Consider the following 21826-nt stretch of genomic DNA (forward strand, 5'->3'; position numbering starts at 1 on the left):
CAAAAATTGACTGATACAACCAATTAAAAATGCTATGCCATATTTTACCATCTAATTTGCTGCAGCAGCCAATCTTTTTTTTCAGTGTAGCTAGAATAAATTCTTGCTACCGTATTGGCTATGATGCTGACACTGTTAGTACCGTAGCCAATGGCAACAAAACGATGGCAAGATTCTAATCCAATGGCAAGAATCCAGCTAAGAATCCAGCAGAAAAACAAGCATCGTATGCCGCAGGCTTTAGAGCAACAAATTGACCAGTTGAATGTAAGAAGAATAATCGACTGTGATTGGTCAATTTCGTACTCTAAGGCTCTGCGCACAATAGAGGAAATATTAGGAATAGGAATAGATATTAAGATTTTAACCTATCAGGTACCAGTTACACCGGAATACACGGTTTCTGATAGGTTGAAATCTTAATATCTATTCCTGTTCCTAATATTTCCTCCATTGTGCGCAGGGCCTTACAGCCTCATCCATTACTGATTGTAAGATATTTAGATATAAATAGCTGTGATCTGTTACCGAAACCCTTTGGGTGACATCTGGTCCGTAGGACTATAATGCGGGGTCTACAATAGAAGTCGTAGCAGTCGTAGGGTCTTAAGTCGTAGAAAATTGACCAATCACAGTCGAATATGAGAAGAATAATCAACTGTGATTGGTCAATTTTCTATGACTTAAGACCCTACGATCGCTACGACTTCTATTGTAGACCCATAACTATATTTATTGAACCTAGTTTTAGCAATCGAAATTGACGGCGCTCGACCGCATAGCGGAACTGTCAAAAACTGGAGCACGAGCGGAGAACTCACGGTTTGTCGCAGAACGCGAATTTACACTGAAAAAAAAGATTGGCTGCTACAGCAAATTAGATGGTAAAATATGGCATAGCATTTTTAATTGGTTGCTGCAGTCAATTAAAAATGCTACGCCATATTTTACCATCTAATTTGCTGCAGCAGCCAATCTTTTTTTTCAGTGCAGTAACATAGGCTGCATTCAGCAGAACGTTTGTTTTGCAACTGTTGGAAGTTTCCTTCGCGCTAATTGGATCATACTTTTAGATCTAGAAGAATGGTCCTATCTCAGCAGACAATCATAAAACGGTTGCAAAACTGTTGAGTCTGCTGAACGCAGCCATAGTATTCGAAGCCCATCGTCGCTTTTGTAGATTACGAGTAAAAATGTATTGTTGGAGAAATTATTCAAATAAAAGTTTGTTTAAAATCAAAGGATAAAGAAGAGATACGTGAATTACGTTTAGCTTTTTCCTTTTTGTAATTTTCCTCTGTTAAATATCTTACATGATACTGCCATTGTAGACCACGCATACATTTCCTTACTGCTTACGTGTTACAGCCTTATGTTTTTGTATGTGTCATGGGCTTAAGACTTATCATGAGCTTAGGTTAAATTTTCGAGTTTAAAAAAAAGGTTAACTTACCCAATCCTGGTATTCAAAGATTCTATAATTGCTAGTGATTATAGAGACTTTGGAATATATATTTACATACTAGTAATTATGTTTGGTAAAAACAGGCTGAAAATTTGCGTAAAAAAATATAACTTCGGAATTCCATTTTTATGCAGACGCGTATCATAAGACAAAATTCGTTAAATTAACTTGTTTGAACATACACTTTTTCAGAGGACAGTAGTGCGCGGGAGCAGTTTGCGGTTAGAAGAAAAAGGCTCTCATATCCTCTCTCAGGTTTCTCTCTGACTGTACACTGCGTACGCAGTATATACTGTGTACAACCAGCCAGCCTAGCACTCTGTGTATTTTACGTGCAGTCGGAGCAGTTCAGCAGTTGAAAAATCGTTGAAGTTATCAGAAGTACATATTCGGACAGGAGGTTACAGAGATGTACTGCTTAACTTGGTCGTGTCTCTCAGGAAATATTTACCGATAGACGATAACTAAAGATTGAAAATACATGCACGTGTCTTTCTAGACCCTCGAAAAATCGCAAATTTATGTGGGGAACATGTTCAGCAAAGAGGTTGTCGGAATACTCTCTGTTCCACACGTGCTTCTGATTCATTCTGATTCCCCACCGGTACCGCACCATCCAATCGGAGCGCGGTAGGGCATCTGATTTCCATGACAACCACGCTTGTTAACCCCCACTAACGAACTGGTGCATATGGCACTTGTTTATATCCGGCGCGTGTGTAGGAGGGATTATTCTCGATTATCGCTGATTATTCGGATAACTTCCTCGGTTAACATGTTCCTCGTATAACTTGGCGATTTGTCGAAGGTCTAGAAAGACGCATATATGCCTGTATTCCCAATTCTAGATTATCGTCTGTTAGTAAATATTATGAAAGAAAAAAAAAAATTGGAAAAAATGAACGCTTGTACCCGCTGCAGCATCTTCAACTTCCTATTCTGATATATAATTCCTAATAATAATAACTAAGTCTTTTCGAATGATTAACCTTCGTGGACTGACGTGGGTCTTGCAAGAAATAATCAAAATTTCAAGATGTATCGTTGCAATAGATTTTGCTACATAAAAAAATATATCAGAGTTTAAAAATGTTTAGAATATGTAGAGAGTAGAGATGTAACACAATAAAAACATTTTTTTCTAATATTTCACAACTAATTTATCAGGAAAAATGTAGTACTAACGTAAATGATCCACGGATGTTAGTGAAAAACAGCGATTCGACGTATAGTAGTTTGGAGGATTAACGACAAAATACATATAAATTGTACGCACGTCGTATTATACATACATGAAATATAGTTTACACATGGTACTCTTAGTAATTTAAAATAATTTAGATTTTCTCAGAATAACTGACAATGTTTCGAAAAATTTTGTCGAGATATATTGTATGTATTTTTTTTTAATAAGTGAATGATTTTTTAAAGGAAATATCGGAGAGAATGAAAATTCTTTTGCACAATGTCGTTATGCATATTGCGTAAATGGCTTCGAGTATTAATTGTGTGTAACATTTAGAACTTTTAATGAAGGCATTAATAGATGTGATTGCAAAGAAATGATTCAAATATATCGCTTATGAATTTGAATTGATATGGCCTATAATATAAACAAAATTGTGAGCGTTACAACAATAAGTCTAAAAATAATGCGAACAATGAAATATAATGAGATAATATCAGTAATTTATAGAGGATGAGCTCGACAAAATGACTTGTCGCGTAGCGATTCTGAAATTCTAATAAAAAATTAGCATTTCAGAATCATAAATAATTATATAATAAACTACAAATCAAATTACACATTAAATATACATTTAGTAGCGGAGAAAATTCTGTATGAAAATTATTCTTGTATATTTATAGATATTTATAGAAAGCACCAAAAAATAATAATACACAAAGAATTCAAAGCAAGAATGTTTTATAAATTTGAATAATCTATAAGATCGATTTTAACGTAATTGTTAACTAATTCTTGATTCGAATCCTTATAGGTAAATATAAATATTCATTTCACGCCGTACAGAAAATCTTTTTGTATGTATATGTATGTATATTTTGAAAGAGGTCATTTCTGGAGGATATTATTTAGTCAGAAACATCGTCATTACCGTCAGTTCGTGAATATCGTGTTGCTGAGTGATACAGAAAGATGATAGAGGCAGAAATCGTCGACATCGAAGTGTGCGATGTAAGATTTCCAACATCAATGTGGAAGATTGGAAATGATTCATTGGTATGCATTGCAATACGTTAATTTTCTTAATATAATATTTTCTTAATAAAATATTTGCGTTGTTTTTTATTTTCGAATTATCGTGAGGATTGTATTTAACATAATCTACTCTTAACAGCATACGAATCCCAACCACGCCTGCACGTATGTAATAATCCATACTAATACAAAATATAAAGGATATGGCATTGCAGCCACTTTGGGAAGAGGAAATGAATTTGGTACGTATTAACAATACTAATTACTTTTCTCTCACGTTTCCATTATATTGATAATAAATTTTATAGTGGTTCAAACGTGTGAGCTTATGTTCAGATTCGTAAAGAAACGAACGACCACAGAAATCTATTCAAATTTTGCATCATTTTGGAGACAGTTAACAACCGATGTGGAACTTCGATGGGTAATATATATAATAAAACAAATCATGTTGTCTATCAATTATATTAATTAATATGTAATGACTCAAGGTATGATTCATATATTTTAGCTAGGAGTGGAGTGCGGGGTGGTACACTTAGCTGCAGCAGCTATCGTGAACGCTTTGTGGGATCTATGGGCACGTATCGAGGATAAACCCGTCTGGAAGCTGTTGATGAACATGACACCCGAACAACTCGTTTCCACTGTGGATTTTAGATATATGTAAGGTAAAACCTGTCATGGCATTGTTTATGCCATGATTGCATTTAAAAACCACGCACGCACGCACGCACATATTCGAGTATTAATATTTTATATTAAATTGTTACATTAAATATTTGAAATTTCTTACATATCTTTTTTATTACAGTAGAGATGTGGTGACCGAGGAGGAGGCGATAGAAATGCTCAAGAAAGATCAATCGCGTAAAGAGGAAAGGAAGAAGATATTAGAAAGTAAAGGACATCCAGCGTATACGGCCGACATCGGATGGTGGTCTTTTAACAACCAACAACTTAGAAGTGTTTGCAAAAAATTTAAGAAACTAGAGTTTAAGGAGTATAAAACATGTGTAGGCCCGACTATCTCTGTGAGCTGGAAGAAGTGTAATCTGATGCGAAATGTGGTAGGCAAGGGTAGTGACAAGATATTGATAGTGGACGCGAATCAATTCTGGGACAAGCCCGAAGCAATATTTTCTGTGAAAGGTTTCAATCAAATGCGTCCCTATTGCATAGAAGAACCGACATCTCCCGACGATGCTCTGGGACACGTTGCGATACGAGATGCACTAAAAGAGTTGAAATACCCAGTGCGAGTGAGTTGTGGCGAAACGTGCGCAAATCGCGTCCTATTCAAGCAATTCTTAAAATTTGGCGGGGTCGATTTTTGGAACATTAATGTAGGCAGGCTCGGTGGAGTTAATGAAGCCTTAGCTGTATATTTTATGGCAAAAAAACATTCAAGTAAATTTGTGATAATCATATTCTTAGATTTTTATCATTCAGAGTGATCTTTTACTTAGCGAAACAAAATGCAAATTTCTTTTATTTATAGTACCAGTGTGGGGGCATGCTGGTGGAGTTGGCTTGGGCGAGATGATCCAACATCTCCAAATATGGAATTTTATTTGCTTAAGTGAATTCACGGATATTAAAATAGAGTACACTAGTCATCAGCACGGATACTTTGAAGATCCTGTATTCATTAGAAACGCTGCTTACCTACTCCCTAACCGTCCAGGATTTTCAACTCAGCTTAAGGATAAGTGCATTGTGCGATGGTCTTACCCGGAAGGTACACGATGGAAATATTTGTTTGTAACAAAACGCTTCAAGAACGAACTTAAATACCAAAAAAAGTTATGATAATACGAAAATACTTTACTGATACAACTAAGATAATTGGAATTTTTTGGTAAAAATTAATATTTTCTCATACAAATTTTCTAATTTATAAAACGTATTTATTTTGAAATAATATACTTAGTACCCAAAATTGTGTAACATTATTTTATAACGAGCATGTAATCTTTAGCAAACTGTGTTATTAAATATTTTTATTCTCACAGTTATTGAATAAAATCTTTAAAACGCTTTTCATTTTCTGGTTAACTTGTAGTTAGACTTAACCTGATAATAATATAAAAAAAAATGTATTTTTCTAACTATCGTTAATGAATAATCACTAAATTGACGGTTTTATATCGATAAACTTTTAAAACTAAACTTATAAAATCAGTGATTAATTATAGCTTAAAAAAAAACACAATTTTTATTATCAGATTCAAATCTAATCACAAATCAGAAAATAAAAAACCAAACCTAAGAGTTATAAAGAAGTGATTTATCCATCTAGTAGAAAAAGTAAAAAGGAATCTTAGACTTATATGAATCGAACGCTTTTTTGATTGCATTACTTTTTAATTTAAAATATATATAAACTGTACATATATATATATTTATATATTTATAAGTAGCATATATCTATATGTATATTTTTATGTAATGTAATTAATGTGAGCATGATAAATTAATAATGTGTGTAACATATTTATATAAGTGGCAGTTGAGCTGAGGGAATCTTAAATTTTTCTAAGAAACTCTTAAAAGCCGTATTTATCTATTTCATAAATATTTACCATCTTATCCATCATGGAAAATTCATCTCTTTTTTTATCCCTCTTTCGTTAACAGAACAAAAAAAACGCGGAAAAGTTGATAATACAAAAATTAAAGACCCTAATCATTATCAGTCCATTATGTGAAATATGTTTTAAATTATTAGCGCATAAATTTTCATGAAACTTTTCATGTCACAATACCGTCGAACTATAGTAGCCAAAACGTCATTTTACGAATAGACACGAGTTGTTTCTGTTTCCAAACAACTGACTCATTTTAATTAACTTTGCTCAACATAAATAAATAAAATGCGCTTGCTAATTTCGTATGAAATAAAACACGGAGACACAACTCATTAAGAAAATAAAATCGTTCGTATGTCCTTTAAATTGCAATAAATTTTGTTCTTATATCATTTTGTTTCAGCCATTCTCATATAACAAATGCTGCTTTCTCATTACGTATTCAAATTTTGTGGATAGCACTAAATAATATATACGCTCTCATCCCTATCGACACATGCTCACGAATGTATCCTCATTATGCGAAATTATCATTAAAAAAAAAAAACTATTTCGAGAATTCATTTGTGAATTCTAATGTAATCTTTTAATTTGATAATGAAAATGGAAAACGCGAGATTAGAATTTAAAGAGTCTTCAGAAAATCAGTGCTACAATCTCCTACTGTCAATTGACGAATGGCATTACTTTTTTTGTATGACTTCGCTTAACAAGAATACATACTGTTGTCCGTTGCAATATCTATCCTCATCTAACGCTTCATAGTGACTTACGTGCTAAAAGTAGTTTTCGTTGGGGCACCCCCCTCGGTCTCTGTACAGTGTGCTCTTTTTATAAATAACTCTTATAAATTAGTATGTATAATCTACGTTTCTTGTTCCGACGATAAAAAAATCATACAATGTACACACATGCTTGCTTACGGCGATCCATTTTTAATACTGCGGGTAAATCTTCGTTCTTCGCTATCATAGATGTGTGTTTTCATAATGACATTCTCTCTCCGATCAGTATCTAATCTTTCAGAATGTCGCCCGCGCGTGTTTACTTAAAGAGTTGTTTGAGGAGCTGCCGCGAATCGAAAAGTTCGGAGCAAGCTAACTTAATACTCTAGTAAAGAGGTAAGTTTCAACTGCCCGGATAAGGCATTTGATCTGGAAGGGCGGATGAGTGATTCTGGTTAGGGCTCTGATGGAAATGTGGACTGGTACCATCCTGCGAGATATCGCCGACGACGGGTTCCTCGTATTTGCCCCTCTTGAAGCGTCCGTATAGTGACGAATACGGCAGATTATAATGGATTGCCGCTTGATTTATGCTCATGTGTCCTAATCTGTAACAGTAAATTCAGGAGCAATGTAAATATTTATTTTGCATTAGAAATTTGCATCAGTCATACAAGTTTCATCCATTGTGTTCGATAAAATCGAAACTTCACAAAGGAATTAAAAATCTTTTACAAATATCTTAAGCTTCCAAGATATGTACAATAAATAAAACATACAAAATAAATTTAATTTAATCCACACTAATTATTAATGTTTTCTCAAGTTGAATCATTGAAGTATATCGATCTATCTCTGTAATACGATTTTTGTTGAACGTATAGAGAGCCAAGAGAAGAGTCATTTATTGATACCTGACAGCCTCGAGAGCTTCAGTCATAGCATCTTCGCTCCACGGCGTAGGATTGCTTCTACTAAGCTCGATTCCTTCCCGCTTACATCTTCCGTAAAGAGTCCCCGTAGGTATACCGAATTCCGTTGACGCTCTCTGTACGGACGTCTGACCAGATCTTATTGCTTCTAAAGCACGATCCAAATCGGATGGTGTCCATGTAGTGGGACTCGCGTTGAATGGTGCGGCCAATCTGATACCTTCCCTCCTGGCGATCTTATACAACGTGCTAGAAGGTATGCCATATGCTTTGGACGCCTTGTTAGCCGAAATGGAACCGGTACGCAACGCTTCTAAGGCATTGTTCAAACTCTCGTCGCTCCAGGATTTCGTGGGGCCGTCTTTCTTCGGTGTGTCGATGCCCAGTCGATGCGCCCGTTGCCATAGTGTCGTCGAGGGAATACCGAATGTTGCTGAAATATTAATAAAATTTAACATTTAATTATTTCATATATGATATCCTTCATATGAGCTACATTTTTTAAAATTAGATTTATTCCGTACTTACAAAATTTTTTTTAGCTTTACACAAGTCATTGTGCATATAATTATACACGTTAAATTACATCGGCTAATGCAATCAATAGTCAACGACCATTACTCACAGAAATTTTAGCTCCACAGAAAAAATGTTACGGTTGTCACAATCGGAAATGATGAATTTTCCCATCAATATATTTGGTTGCGTTAATCGTAAGATGGATATATCTGAACAGCCATAACCGTTAAGATATGCCAATCTTACAGTTATCACAATCGTACAGTTCTTATAACTAAAAACTGTATTGATGGGCGACTTTTGGTCGTGGCAACCGTAGCCGTTTTTTCCATATTGTAGGAAAAACTGAACTTTCAATTAAGAGTAAAATTTTCAATAATTTCTTATCCAATAATTCGGAATATATCTTTCTTTTTACCCGAAGCTTTTGTCAGGCTCATGTTGTGATTCCTCAGCGCTTCTAAAGCCGCGTCCATGTCCTCCTGCGTCCACGACTTCGAACCATGATGGTGCGAGCTGGACTGTCCACTGTGCCCCCTCGAGTTATTCTCACCCGAGTCTGATTGACCGGAGCTTCCCGATGGCATCAGTCCCAATAACTCTGGTGTTATCATCATCATGTTATCGCTGTCGGCGGCGTTTTTCGAGCTTACGCTCGCCCGATCCGACATGTGGCTATCTATGTCGATCGTGTCCGAGGAGTCCATCGTGTGCAGCGTTTCGAACTTGATCTTGACGCTGTCGCAATTCTGAATCTCTGCGAACAAATTGCGGGAAACAGGCATGACACGACGTTGCTGTTGGCGCTTTGCACAGAGGAAACTCGGTAACAACTTTCGCGACGATATATCTTCGCCGTGGGACTCACGAAAGTTACTCGGTAAGCCTCGATGGTACCTGAGGATCGATAAGCGAGCGCTGTCGAAGGCGAAACTGGACGCGGAAGGACGCTAAATGAGGTTGCGTGGGCTGCTGCTACGGACCGAGCAACGCAAATCTAATCGCGACCAGTTAAGCGTGATTAGGCCAATTATTTTGATTCCCTGTCCGCCTAATGACCGGCTGTACTTTCAACCCGGTAGTGTTCTACCCCTCGCCGCGCCCTCACGTCCGAGGGAAATGTACGACGTTGAATGGACCGAATAAACGGGAAACTTCTATCACGCGATGGGCAAAACAAAACACGATGATTATCTATACTATTGGAATTGGATATATTTGGTCATTGAAGCGGTCGCGAAAGTGACGCACGTTCTAAGTCGCGCAAAGCCAATAAGAAATCTTGCGAAGAAATATTTTTAATTTAACACGTCGTTTCATGCCAGTGAATAAGTCATTTGATTATCACGTTGGTGACCCACGATATTTTTGTTTGCTACATTTATTAAATAACATGTATTTCATAATTTAAAAAATTACAAAAATTATTGTAAAGAAGATGATCTAATGTACCATGAATCATATAAGTCTAACGTACCAGATTGTATCATATATCACAATTATGAATCCATGTATGATAAATCATTATTTTATTTATAATTACGTTTTTTATAGTCGAAATATCAAACGGTCTGAATGAAAATCAAGTGTGGGTCATTGGTGATTCACGTGGCATGGAACGCGTTAAAAGGCCAACTTGTCAGTATAGTAAAATTGATACAATTAAATAAATTACCTTTATAATCTTTTCCGATAAATTTCTCGATTGACCTATACATATGCTTACTAAACGTTATCCTTTTGAAATTGTATTGTAAATTGTTATCATCTTGGAAATTGTATTTTTACTATATTTGCGTGCTGAAAAAAGGGTCTTTTATACTTCTTAAGATATGCATATCGTTCTCTCGTTTATTATCTTTTTCATAACGAAGAAGCATCTCACGATATCTTTTCGCAACCAAGTCCGCTTAGTTTCATAACTATGTCTGTTCCAGTTTCGTTTTATACTGTTCATTATACAGCAAAAATCGATTTAAAAAAAGAATGAATTCATAAAGATCAAAAACGATTATTTTATTTCGTTTTATTTTCATGTACAATTGCGGCGATCATCGTCGAAAACCGCTATTTTCGAGGTAAGAAACGGTACTCGAGAAACGTAAAATTTTATACCTGTAGAATGATGATCCGGATCCCTCAAGTGGGTGATGGTAGTGCCGACCAGGGTGGCGCTGGGTGGGGTGGGTTGAGTCTCGGGGGGCAAATCGACCTCTCCGGGATCCGGATGGTGGCCATAATGCCCTAGCCCTGTGTGACAGAACATGTCACCTTTTTATTCGACGTGAAAGGGGTCCGTCCAAATCGATCTTGAAAACAGTAAATCGCCCCACACCTGGAAACTTCCGAATAATCGCGACGGAAGTGTCTTCTTGTCTTTTTTTTTTAATTTTGACCATAAGTTATTTATTTATGAAACGCAAAATGCAATGCACATATTATATGAGATATATTATTTTAAAACTGTGTTGCACGTAGTGTATATATATATATATTCATATTTATATATGTATGATATATATATTATATATGATACATATTATTTAAAAAAATTTCAATAAATGGATAGAATTGAAAATTAATATTGCAATTTTCATCAAAATAAAAAGGTTTTACAAAATTTACGTTTCATGAGAAATAGAAAAAAAAAAGAAATAAAGTTCGACATATATATAGCCAGGTGTGGGGCAAAAATCTCGATTGATTTACTTACTATTGTTACTCGTGCCGTTACCGTTGTTGTTGTTATTGTTATTATTATTACGTTGGCAAGTTTCCAATGCTACTGCTGCTGTTGCTGTCTCCGTGCACTCTTCATCTTCAGCCTGCCAGTCCCGATGGTTCTGCGGAATATCCGGTACGAATTTAGCGTCGACCCTGACGAGATCGAACCGCGCGCCCGCCAACACGGGAGAACCATTGCGTTTGTACCTATGCCTCACTTCGTCTTTTCAACGCGTTACAAGATCAACTTTCCACTACTGTTAAATTCGAATAGACTACCTACTGCAATAATTTTTTCATAATATGAACGTATTTCTTATAATTAGCATAATTTACAATAAAAAAAATGTTTATTGAGCTCACATAAAGAGTTTCTATGACATCTGGCTAAGTAATTAACTTGAGAAAATTTCCTAAAAATCTCAGAACAATATCGTAATAAATATATATGATTACATAATTAAATTAAGAAAGTTTCTTTAAAAAAATCTTAGAACTGCTATCCTATATTATAAATAACCTTTCGCGCGCGCCGATCAAGTTGGACTTTAAAGGCACAGTTAATACTTTATGATCTATTTGGTAGATAAATTTAAATTTGTAAGAAATAAGTAAATACAATTTGACTTATAAAAATACGTTGTTGAAGCTTTCGCAAGTATGCAAGAATTTTTTCAGATTTTTATACAGTTTGAAACAACTGATAAAAATCTGCTCTAAAGCACAAAGATCCAGATTGTTGACGAAAGGTGCAAAATTTCACATGATCGACGGATGAATAATTATAAACGCCAAATATTCTTTGCGATATTCATAAAACATTATTTAGAATTAAGCCTTGATAATCTGAGTACCATACTGCCACGGTGGCTGCAGATTGAAAAGCTTAGTTGCTCTCTAAATTTCAATAAGAAGTGGTGAAATTCATAGTGAAATTTAATTGAAAAAGGAAAGGAATTTGAACATAATATAATTGCAATATCGATTTACATGTCAATTCCAATACCATAATACCATACATTGAATTTATACATTGAATTTATATTTATAAAAGTAAGGTTAACTACTCTCTAAATTTTTTAGAATGGAATCTCACTCTAAAAAGTGAAGGTTGAGTCAACCTTGAAAAAGAGTGACTCAGTTTTCAATCTTTAAGAGTGAGATTTCATTTTTCAGAGTAAGATTTACTCTAAAAGTTTTAAAGAGTAGGTTAAGAATTTTACGTTTTATTGATTTTTTAGTTGAATTTCACTGTAAATTCACTGATTCCCTGAATGATTCCCATATTTGGGATATCAGTGATTATCCACTGATTCAGATTTAAAGAGTGTCTGTCAGCTCGATGAAATTACCTCTTTGTTATCACGGCTGTAATCGTTAGCCTCTTCCTCTTTGTAGCGATCGTAGTGTCTCGGATCGGTAGGACGCGGCTCGAATGTGGGCCGCTCGATTCTGGGTCTCTTGTATCTCTGATGGTGCTTCTTCAGCTTCGTGTAGTTCAACCTCGGGGTGCCGGACTCTCTCGGCGGCGAGCTCAGACTTACGGGTGGCGGACCGTCCCTGTTCTCCGGCACCTCGCACAGGCCCTTGATCTTTAGCTGGTCGGCCGTCTTCAAGAGCGACTGTGGAAGAAAGAGAAAACACTATAGATCGTCAAATCGGTGTGTAACTTTAAAAGTAACGTGTCGCATTCAAGCGACGTTATCTACGTGATTTAAGAAATTATTTAACGAAGAACACACGCACTTTTGTGTGTGTGTGTGTGTGTGTGTGTGTGTGTGTGTGTGTGTGTGTGTGTGTGTGATTAATAACGTAATTTCTAAATTTCTACCATTAGACATGTTTCTTTAAAATTAATTAAAATATTATCTAAATTATTATAAAATATTCTCTGAATTTAGAATGAATCTCACTCTAAAGAGTGAAATCTCACTCATAAGTCCGGCTTTTTAGCTTCTGATTAATTCGTGGCTAGGCTTAACCTGATGATAATGTAAAAATGGTATTTTTCTAACTATCGTTGAGACGGTTCTTTAGTAAAGTGCCGAAAATTTAGGGTGTCTCACCAAAATTAAAAAATCAAAATTACAAATATCTGCATAATTTGGATAAAGATAAAATATTAAAACTATTATTAAATTGATGATTCTGTAATATTTAAAGTTATCACACATACACACTATAAAATCATTAGTTCAGTGATTAATCATAGCTTAAAAAAATACAACTTTTTACGTTTATCATCAAGTTAAGAGAAGTTAAATCTAAACCACAAGTTAACCAGATGATGAAAAAGGGCCTTAAGGATTAAAAATTGAGCTACTCTTTTTCAAGAGATGATCTGACTCAATTTTCACTCTTTAGAGTAAGATTCCACTCTAAAGAATCGAAAGAGGGTATCTTAGTTAATGTCTAAACAACGCGTTTATTTATTTATCTTTATTGCGTGAGCTTTTGTATTAGAAATTACCGTCGAGTCTGAAAGATTGACGTTTGTAAGTTAGCGTCTACCGCGTGGAGGAATCGCCACACGTTCGTCACGAGCGAGCAATTAATTCGTTAATTAACGGGATCGTATAATCGAGGTGGGCCGTGTACGGAAACGTGCGCGGAAACGCCGCGTTCGAGAATCAAGGCGCGGACGCGGAATAGAAAAATACTCATTTCGGTAAACCGCTTTGCGAGAGGCGGACCGCGCGGGTCCGGTCCGATTGGATTTGCATATTTCTCGCGCGAGAGCTCGTCGTCCCGGCATCTCGTTCCGCCCGGCGGCGGTGCAATTTCATCTCGGCGACGGGCGTCGGCGGTGGTGGAGACGGAGGAGGCGGCGGTGGCGGCGGCGGCGGCGGCCGCGGCGTCGACATCGAGCACCGTCCGTTCACCCACCAAACGTCGCTTCTGAAAATCAGCGCCGGCGATTCAGTTTCGGCGATCGTTGCGACGACAACAATCCGAGACGTTCATAATTCTGGCTTTTCAACGACCAAATTCGCTTCTTAGAAAACTGCCGTCGAGAAGATGCTTGTCCTCTTTCAGCTTTTATGAAGTTCCAGGCGTGCGAATTAATCGGAAATATATATATTTGGGAGGCAAGTAATTTTGCGTAGATTCTAGATTAGAAATTTAAAGCTGAGTAGATATTCGAGTGTTATCGAAATTATAATAAGAATGAATTATTTTATAAAATGGTATTACAATATATGATTACCTAATATACGAATAAACATTGCATTAGGATTTTTCAAAATTCATGATTAATTTTCAAATCAAGATACAACCTTCTTGATACGAGTTTGAATGCATAATTGTGTGCGTTCGCGTGTGTACAGAATTTTTTAAATAGAATATGAATCTTTTTATCCAAATAAAGAATCGAATTCTAATTATAGAACTAATCTAAAAAGGTAAAAAAGTATATTTAAATATGTATATTTAAAATAAAAGTATAAAAGACTGAAGGTTCGTTATAAGTCTGCAATTGTATATGTACGTCCTCTCGAAGTAACCTTGAAATCTCGATGCGAGGAAGAAGGAGAGGGAAGTTTAAGAGACGAATGAACGGCGAAACGAGGAGGAAGTGAGGTCACGAGGAGAAGAAAGATGATGAACGCCATCTCCGCGTGGCGTAACCGTCAAGTCGCGTGGCTTCTTGGGATGTTAGGACGTCCACGTGGTCGACCTGTATAAAAGGGCCTTGCTCAGAAAGATCCAACAGACGATGACCAAGAGAAGAAGAACGACGACGCGGAAGAAGTAAGAAATGAGAGAGTGACATAGTAAGGGAAAACGAGAGAGCGAAAGAGAGAAGATCTAACGGCAGCAACCCTCGCGCGACGGGGCCTCTCTGTTCTTTAATCAAGCCGGGGGTGGCACGATTAGGCGGGGTCTGCGTGGTTGCCGGCGGCGTGAGAGTGGCACCGCGGTGGAGTAACGGGGAGGCAGAGGGGATGGAAGGAGGAGGAGGACTGGGGGAACAGAGGCAGGTTGCACCGAAGGGGGAGGGGTGTCAGTGGCGGCTGGAACGCGTTGCGTGGGTGGAGAATTGGAGGGTGAGATGGCAGATCAGGCTGGATGGATTGAGAGCGTGACAAGGAAAGCAAGAGAGAAGGAGGGAGGGAGAAGAGGGGAGAGAGGGAGAAAGAGAGAGAAAGCGACAAGAGTGAGATGAAAAAGAAAGAGAGAGATAAAGAGAAAGGGAGAGAGAAAAATTTACAGAGAAAAAGAGAGAGACGCATAGAGAATAAGAGGGAACTGAAGAGGAAGGAGGATGGCGCGGTCAGGGAAAGGGGTTGTGGAGAGGGCTGAAACGTGGCGGAGGCAAAAACGCTTGCAGGAAGAATGGGGAGGCCTCCGACGCGGCTGTCGCGGCCCCAGGGCCGTATCGACCACCCCCAACCCCCGATACGCACACTCACACACCCTCTCTCTCTCTCTCTCTCTCTCTCTCTCTCTCTCTCTCTCTCTCGTTTCTCTCGGTGCTCACAACGGCATCGACACCAATGACTTCCAAGCGTTTCCACGCGCGCACACGCGTCCGCCTGTCCCTTTCTCTCACCCTGTCTCTCTCGTACCTTCGCCGGCTCGTTACGGCCGGGCGTGCACGGCCGCCCGAAACGTCCGCGGATCTTCGATCTCGGCGGCTCGGGAGTTTGATGGCGCTGGTCGGGTCGCGGGGCATGCGATAATCGAGCGTCTCCGTCGAGACGAATGAGAAAGCGAGCGGACGACTACCCCCAACGAGGACGACGACAACGGCAATGACAGCGGTGCGACTTTTGGCAAAGAGGATCACGCCTCGGTTCTCAGGTCCGGAATATACGCATAAAGCGTCAAATAGAGCAATAACTTATTTCAACGTACTATATTAGAAATTAGAACCCTTGAATCTCTTTAAGACATTCATTTTTTCAGTCTTGAAAATTAAAGACGCAGTGGATTTGTAATTTCAATACTGCTTACTTAGCATGCTAAATAAAATCAAATAAAATTATGTCTAGAGAGTGCAAAAATGCAGTAGGTATTATTACTTTCAATCTCTCTTGTGATTTCTCGATGCTGTACACAGAAAAAAAAATTAGTTCTTTGAATAATACTAAGTAAATGTTTACTACAGTTTATATTGAGTAAATAAATATTTATTAAAATTTATTTTTTTTCAGTGTAATGCAGTTAACCATTGATTTATAAAGTTTGATATTAATTTAGATGAATTACTGAGATTGAAATATTCAAATTTAATTGGCGATATTTATCTTAATATTAAGAAAAATCATATAATTTCAGCAATTCGTTAATATTTACAAGTTTTCCCAGCTTTTCGTGAAAGTGATAAAGTCAGCTGTTGACCAAAGTCGATTGTAGAAAAGGTCTCCATCACTATTCTTCCAATGCTACAACCGCTTTCACCATGTAATTGAAGGACACTCGATAACAATGCATGACGCGTTATAATTTCGGTACACATTGTCTGTTTTAACAGCATTCGTTCTCTGTCGGTTAATGGATCGGATCGAGTGATTCGCAATTGGGGCAAAATTGTCAAGCATCCAATTTTATCACGCCGCAACTGTAATGGATTTGTAATAATAAGAATTGTGTGTCACTCTCTACTTGTTACGGTGTACAGAGTAGTTTAACGTAATGCATCGCAATTACATGGACATTTTATTGGTAAAATGTCCATGTGTAAACATTTGCATTGCGTACTAAACGTTGAGATTATACCATCGCCTTCAAATTTAACACTCATTCTTAATAGTATGCTTTAACATTAGAATTAAAATTTATAAGCAATGAGAAATTAAAATGCAAGAAGTGCATAATGATGACAAGGAATAAAAAAAAGAAGAGAGAAAAATCATTTGTGCATGAATTTGTCTGCAACTCTGTGATCAAAAATTTTGAAAATACTTCAGTGATTGCTGCTTGAAATTCGAACTTGATAAATTGATCAAATACATTTTATTTATGAATAAAAAATTAGCTCCAAATTATTACGTATACATCAAATTAACTATAATTAAAAATTACACAATTATTATATAAAAAAAGAAACTAAAAGGCGATAGATAATTGCAAACATCTTTTACAACCAACTTTATTAAATTTTATTTTATGTTATGATGAATAATGTATATTCAACTGTAATTAAACAGTTTCTTAAAAAAAATTGGCTTGTACATGGATTAATAATGCGCTCAATTATATTAAGAAACTGATAGATGTTCCGCAACTGTAAACGCAACAAAGAGCGGATCTATGTCCTCGCGAGATAGGCACGTTACACGATAAATCAAATTCGGCGGGGGCCACGAACGTACAACGAGGGGTTGCAGTCTCGTCCGTTGCAATGAAATTACCGTGCAATGAGCCGCATCTCCGTGTATCCGAACGAAATGACGTTCGATTCTCGGTGGAATTCCCTCGGTGGAATTTCGCTCGCGTTGTCGTTGCTCGAGTTCGACAGCAAAGGATGCGGAGAGGGATGGAGAGAGAAAGAGCGATAGGATCGGAGAGCGAGTGAGATGAGGGGGTGGTGTATAGGTTTCGGATTGCGCTCGTGGAAAATGGCGTTTCGTAGTTCAATTAAATAAATAAAGGGCAGAAAAACCTTTGCCGACACGCGGTGCTTTAACGGCGACGGCACTTGGAGAACCACGGACGAAGGGTTGCATGCGCAGGACGTATTGGGGAAACGGAAAGGGGGTTCGATGCGGGGGTTAGGCGGCGGCGGCGGCGGCGGCGACGGCGACAGTGGCGGCGGGGCGGGTGGTTGGTTGGTTGGTCGGTTCGGAGGTGGATGCATAGGGGTGGTGCCATCGGTTCGGAGGCAAGAGGGACACCGCCACACCGACAGAATCCGACCTCACCAATCAATACTTAGGGTTCAAGGGCATCGGCCGACCAATTATCCTGGACTAATTGATGCGAGACAGTGGCGAAAAAAAAGCTCGATTCTCTTTCCCGGTTCTCTTTTCACTTCCCCGGTAGCTCCGCTCTGCTTCCGGTTTTGGCTCCCCTGCGTTTTCTTTCGGGTCGCGTCGATCGCGATCGATACGCGAATTTCTGAATTTGTAAAAAGAATAATCTTCGCACGAAGTAAATGATGTAGCCAGAGTATCCAACCTGGCGAAGTTTCATTACTTATAATTAGATGCTTCTTTATGAGAAAAAGACCAATTGCTAGCTTCAATTATCTTAAGAAGACAGTTTGCTTATTTGTTTGCGGCGTAATTCAAGTTTTTAAAGTTATTACAACTTGCATTATCATACTGTGAATTGCCAAGTTAAGTTTTACCCCGCGGTTTTTTGTAGAAAAAAACTTGTGAAAAGCGTGCTTATAAGACTACAGACGTAAAAAGTATCTGCTCGTACTTTCAAATAAAGAACATCTAATTCTGTAACATTACAGCGATGTTGATGCAGTTTCGTATATGAAACAAACATGAAGTTGCGAGACTTTTACAAAAATTGTAAGTAAGGATCATCGGTAAACTTTCTCTAGTGCATTAAATGTTTCCTAAAACTGGCAGTATATCTTCTAGCTAAAAGTCACCAAGATCGTTTTTCGTTCGAAGAGTCGCGTTTGCTCCAGCATGTGTCTTTGCGTTAATAAATTTGCTCGTCCATCTTTGAGTTGATAAATAATTTATGAAAATGTCAGAGCATCGAAGGAGATATATGAAAAGTTCGTACGAGTCTGCGAAATCCATCGGCCGAATCGAAAAGATTTCTCTGCCTTCGAGTTGCGAGTGAAACGAGTGGCTTTTCTGTATTAGAAGAAATAAGGGAGCGATTGAAGCGCGCGAGGTCCAACAGGTGCAAATCCGCAAAAAAGCTCGACCTTCGTGGAAAGGTTTCACGGAAATGGAAAGAAGAACGCGGTAGGAGGAAAGGGCGACGAGAAGGGAGGGGTTGTTCGCCAAGAGAGCGTACTGAGGGAAAGTACGGTGCTTTATATAGAGAGAAGAAAGAAAAGAAGAAAAAGAGAGAGAGGGGGAGAGAGAGATAGAGAGAGAGAGAGAGAAAGAGAGCGTGGAAGAGAAAGAAGGAAAAAGAGACATGAGGCAAAAGCACGTTGGTGAGAAGAGGAGGCAAGGGGGATCCCCCGAAGACGGTCGTAGGGTCGTCTCCACTATTACGAATACGGCGCCATAACGGAATTGATAATGTAACGGGCGTCACGAGTATAACATTCTCTCTCTTTCTCTTTCTCTTTCTCTTCTGCGTTGCTGCATAACCTCCTTTCTGAATGGAAGCGCGACCCTGGCCGCACCACGTGCTCGCCTTCGAGTAAACGTAAGAATACGACCAGCAGGTGTCTTTTCGCAGTCTTTCGCGAAGGTGCATTCGAGGGGAATGGGGATCGCATAGGATATCTATACAGCATCCAAGCATCAATATATTTTGTTATCCATTGATAACAATGTTGCACTTTCGATTAACATCATCGATATTCAGCTGATATTTTGAAATTTCTGGCATGATGTATATAACAACGCTTAGCTGACAAAGTAAAGTAATAAATAGCGAAAATATATTGATGTTTTTTTGTTGTCAATATCTTCTTGTCATACTTAATCATTGCAGATGCTAGAAAGAGATCAATATTTCGAGATCTCTCGTGTGGTGCATATAGTGGTGTAAAAAATACGACATACTAAAATAATCTTACTTATTAGATACTGAAATATACATGCTATTGTTTCTCTTTAATTTTCATTAATTGTCACGAAAATACTTCTACAAACATTCCTAAGCGCTAAATATGGATGATATATTGATGATTAAAAGATTATAAAAAGAAAGTTATATCTCTATCAGGAAAATAAATATATATATATATATATATATTTTCCTGATTTTTACTTCTACAAATTTTTTATATGTGACAACATCAATTATGACACTAACGCCCATTTTTATTAATATAAATTAACTTTAATCTCGTTATTCAACTTCATTTTTTTTAATTAGTTAAAAATTAGAAAAGAAATGAAGAGTTGAACCGAGATTAAAATTAATCTACATTGGTATCAACATAAATCTATTACACCAATCTGTTACAGAATTAAAATTCCTTTCTCATAGAATTTTGATTGCGATTAGGTTCCTTAATTTTCTCGACAATTCTCAGATATGGATGAGAAAAAATTCGATTAGCTGCGATCCGCGTTACAACCAACAGTATAAGCGCAATCGGATATTTACGAATGTGGAGCAGAAGAGTCGGATAATGGGGGAACGGCCTGGCTTCGCTGACAGTTTAAAGGCCTCTCCTAAGAACGAGTCACCCTCGATTCGTGTCTCGAAGAAAAGAACGATCTCCGCATCCTGCTTTTACGAGCGTGTCTCCTCATGGGACATTCAGCTATAGATGTTCCAAACGTTACAAATCGCGCGTGCTAATAAGATAATGTTTTCCGTCACATATTTTCGGCATCGAATCGCTCGCTTTTCATCGATCGCCCGCATGATAGTACTATCAAACTCGGAATTAAAAAGCGCTATGCTTTTTACGTACGTTGAGGAAATGCTAAGCGATAAGCGTTACTGGTACTGTGGTTTTCGTTTAACTTATCAATTACGTAGTCGAATCAGGAATCAATATTTATATCTAAAAATAAATAGTAAAGGACTCTTTTCTTTTTAAAAAACAATGATATAAATAAAAGGACACATAAGAGTCAATTATAAGTTGCTTAAGTCAAGATATGAGATATAAATTCAAAATTGTATGAGTCAAGATATAAAATTATTAATTTAAAGCCTGTACAAGTCAAGGCATAAAATATATTATTAAAATCAATATTTATAATTTTGCGCTACAAAATCTATGTATTTTATAATTTTCTACAAAATTTTATAATTTCTTTTAAACTATATATATTATTAATATTATTTCTAATCTGAGAACAGCGTATACTTTTAATACAATGACCAACTAGTTTGACGTAACACAATTTCAAATCTTACAGTGCATAATTATATAAAAAAAAGAGTGTAATAAAACATATAAAATCATATTACATATTTACATTAAAATATTTTCACAAATTCTCAAGCTTCTCAAAGTAAGAAATTGATATCTCTGGGACGTAGAGTGAGAAATTTTGTCATTAAAATTCTCGAGGAGCTGATTGTAAACAAAAAGAAATTGTAATATCTTTGTTCGAAGTCGTTGATATTAAAAAGCTAATATAGTTAACGAACAATTCGCGAATACGATGTGTACGCAGCTTAAAGGTACATCGGCAACACGTGTCGTCGTTACTTCACGTATCGCTTTATGCAACGACGCTATTCCACGAAACAATACACCCGTCATAATACCTTAGAAAACTCGTAACGTTATCGATGTCTCGCGATATAACCCAAGGCGCTCATTGTTAATTCATTAATTTTAGCAACTTTAAAGTTTGCCATAAAAATGTCAGCGCGAAAAAAGGAGCTTGATTTGAAGTAGAAATTAGGGATGCACTGGATATCCGGATAATACCGGAAAGTATCCGGTATTATCCGGCATTTTTTTATTATCCGACCGGATAACCGGATATCATTAGTATCCGGGAATATATCCGGTTGAAATTTTATATCATCAAATTGTTGATTTATTATATAAATGATTTAAATGAATATGCATATTCATA

At 37.2% G+C, this 21826-nt stretch overlaps 2 protein-coding genes across 3 annotated transcripts in view; one reads left to right on the top strand and one right to left on the bottom strand.

Moving 5' to 3' along the window:
- Positions 1–3623: 3623 nt before the first annotated feature.
- LOC108726960 (mitochondrial enolase superfamily member 1) lies at positions 3624–5498 on the top strand. Its single transcript, XM_018454820.1, has 6 exons — positions 3624–3707; positions 3826–3928; positions 3995–4110; positions 4198–4352; positions 4501–5096; positions 5188–5498. Exons 1-6 carry the CDS (start codon positions 3624–3626, stop codon positions 5496–5498), a joined length of 1365 nt encoding a protein of 454 aa, XP_018310322.1.
- A 1766-nt stretch (positions 5499–7264) lies between these two features.
- Psq (pipsqueak) overlaps positions 7265–21826 on the bottom strand; it is a 65222-nt gene continuing 50660 nt past the window's right edge. For both annotated transcript variants that reach the window (XM_018454823.1, XM_018454822.1), the window contains exons 4-9: positions 12530–12799; positions 11167–11296; positions 10569–10724; positions 8872–9210; positions 7917–8367; positions 7265–7610 (exon numbers count right to left, since the gene is read on the bottom strand). In XM_018454823.1, coding sequence (XP_018310325.1) covers positions 7406–7610; positions 7917–8367; positions 8872–9210; positions 10569–10724; positions 11167–11296; positions 12530–12799 — 1551 coding nt within the window. In that variant the 3' untranslated portion in view covers positions 7265–7405. The remainder of the gene's footprint in view (positions 7611–7916; positions 8368–8871; positions 9211–10568; positions 10725–11166; positions 11297–12529; positions 12800–21826) is intronic.

The sequence above is a fragment of the Mycetomoellerius zeteki genome, unplaced genomic scaffold (assembly GCF_001594055.1).
Source record: "Mycetomoellerius zeteki isolate Tzet28-1 unplaced genomic scaffold, Tzet1.0 scaffold458, whole genome shotgun sequence".
Lineage (NCBI taxonomy): Eukaryota > Metazoa > Arthropoda > Insecta > Hymenoptera > Formicidae > Mycetomoellerius > Mycetomoellerius zeteki.

Coding starts and splice junctions, on each gene's coding strand:
- LOC108726960 (XM_018454820.1), top strand. CDS start 3,624: ATGATAGAGGCAGAAATCGTCGACATCGAAGTGTGCGATGTAAGATTT. Junction 4,111..4,197: donor CCGATGTGGAACTTCGATGG/GTAATATATATA, acceptor CATATATTTTAG/CTAGGAGTGGAGTGCGGGGT. Junction 4,353..4,500: donor ACTGTGGATTTTAGATATAT/GTAAGGTAAAAC, acceptor TTTTTATTACAG/TAGAGATGTGGTGACCGAGG.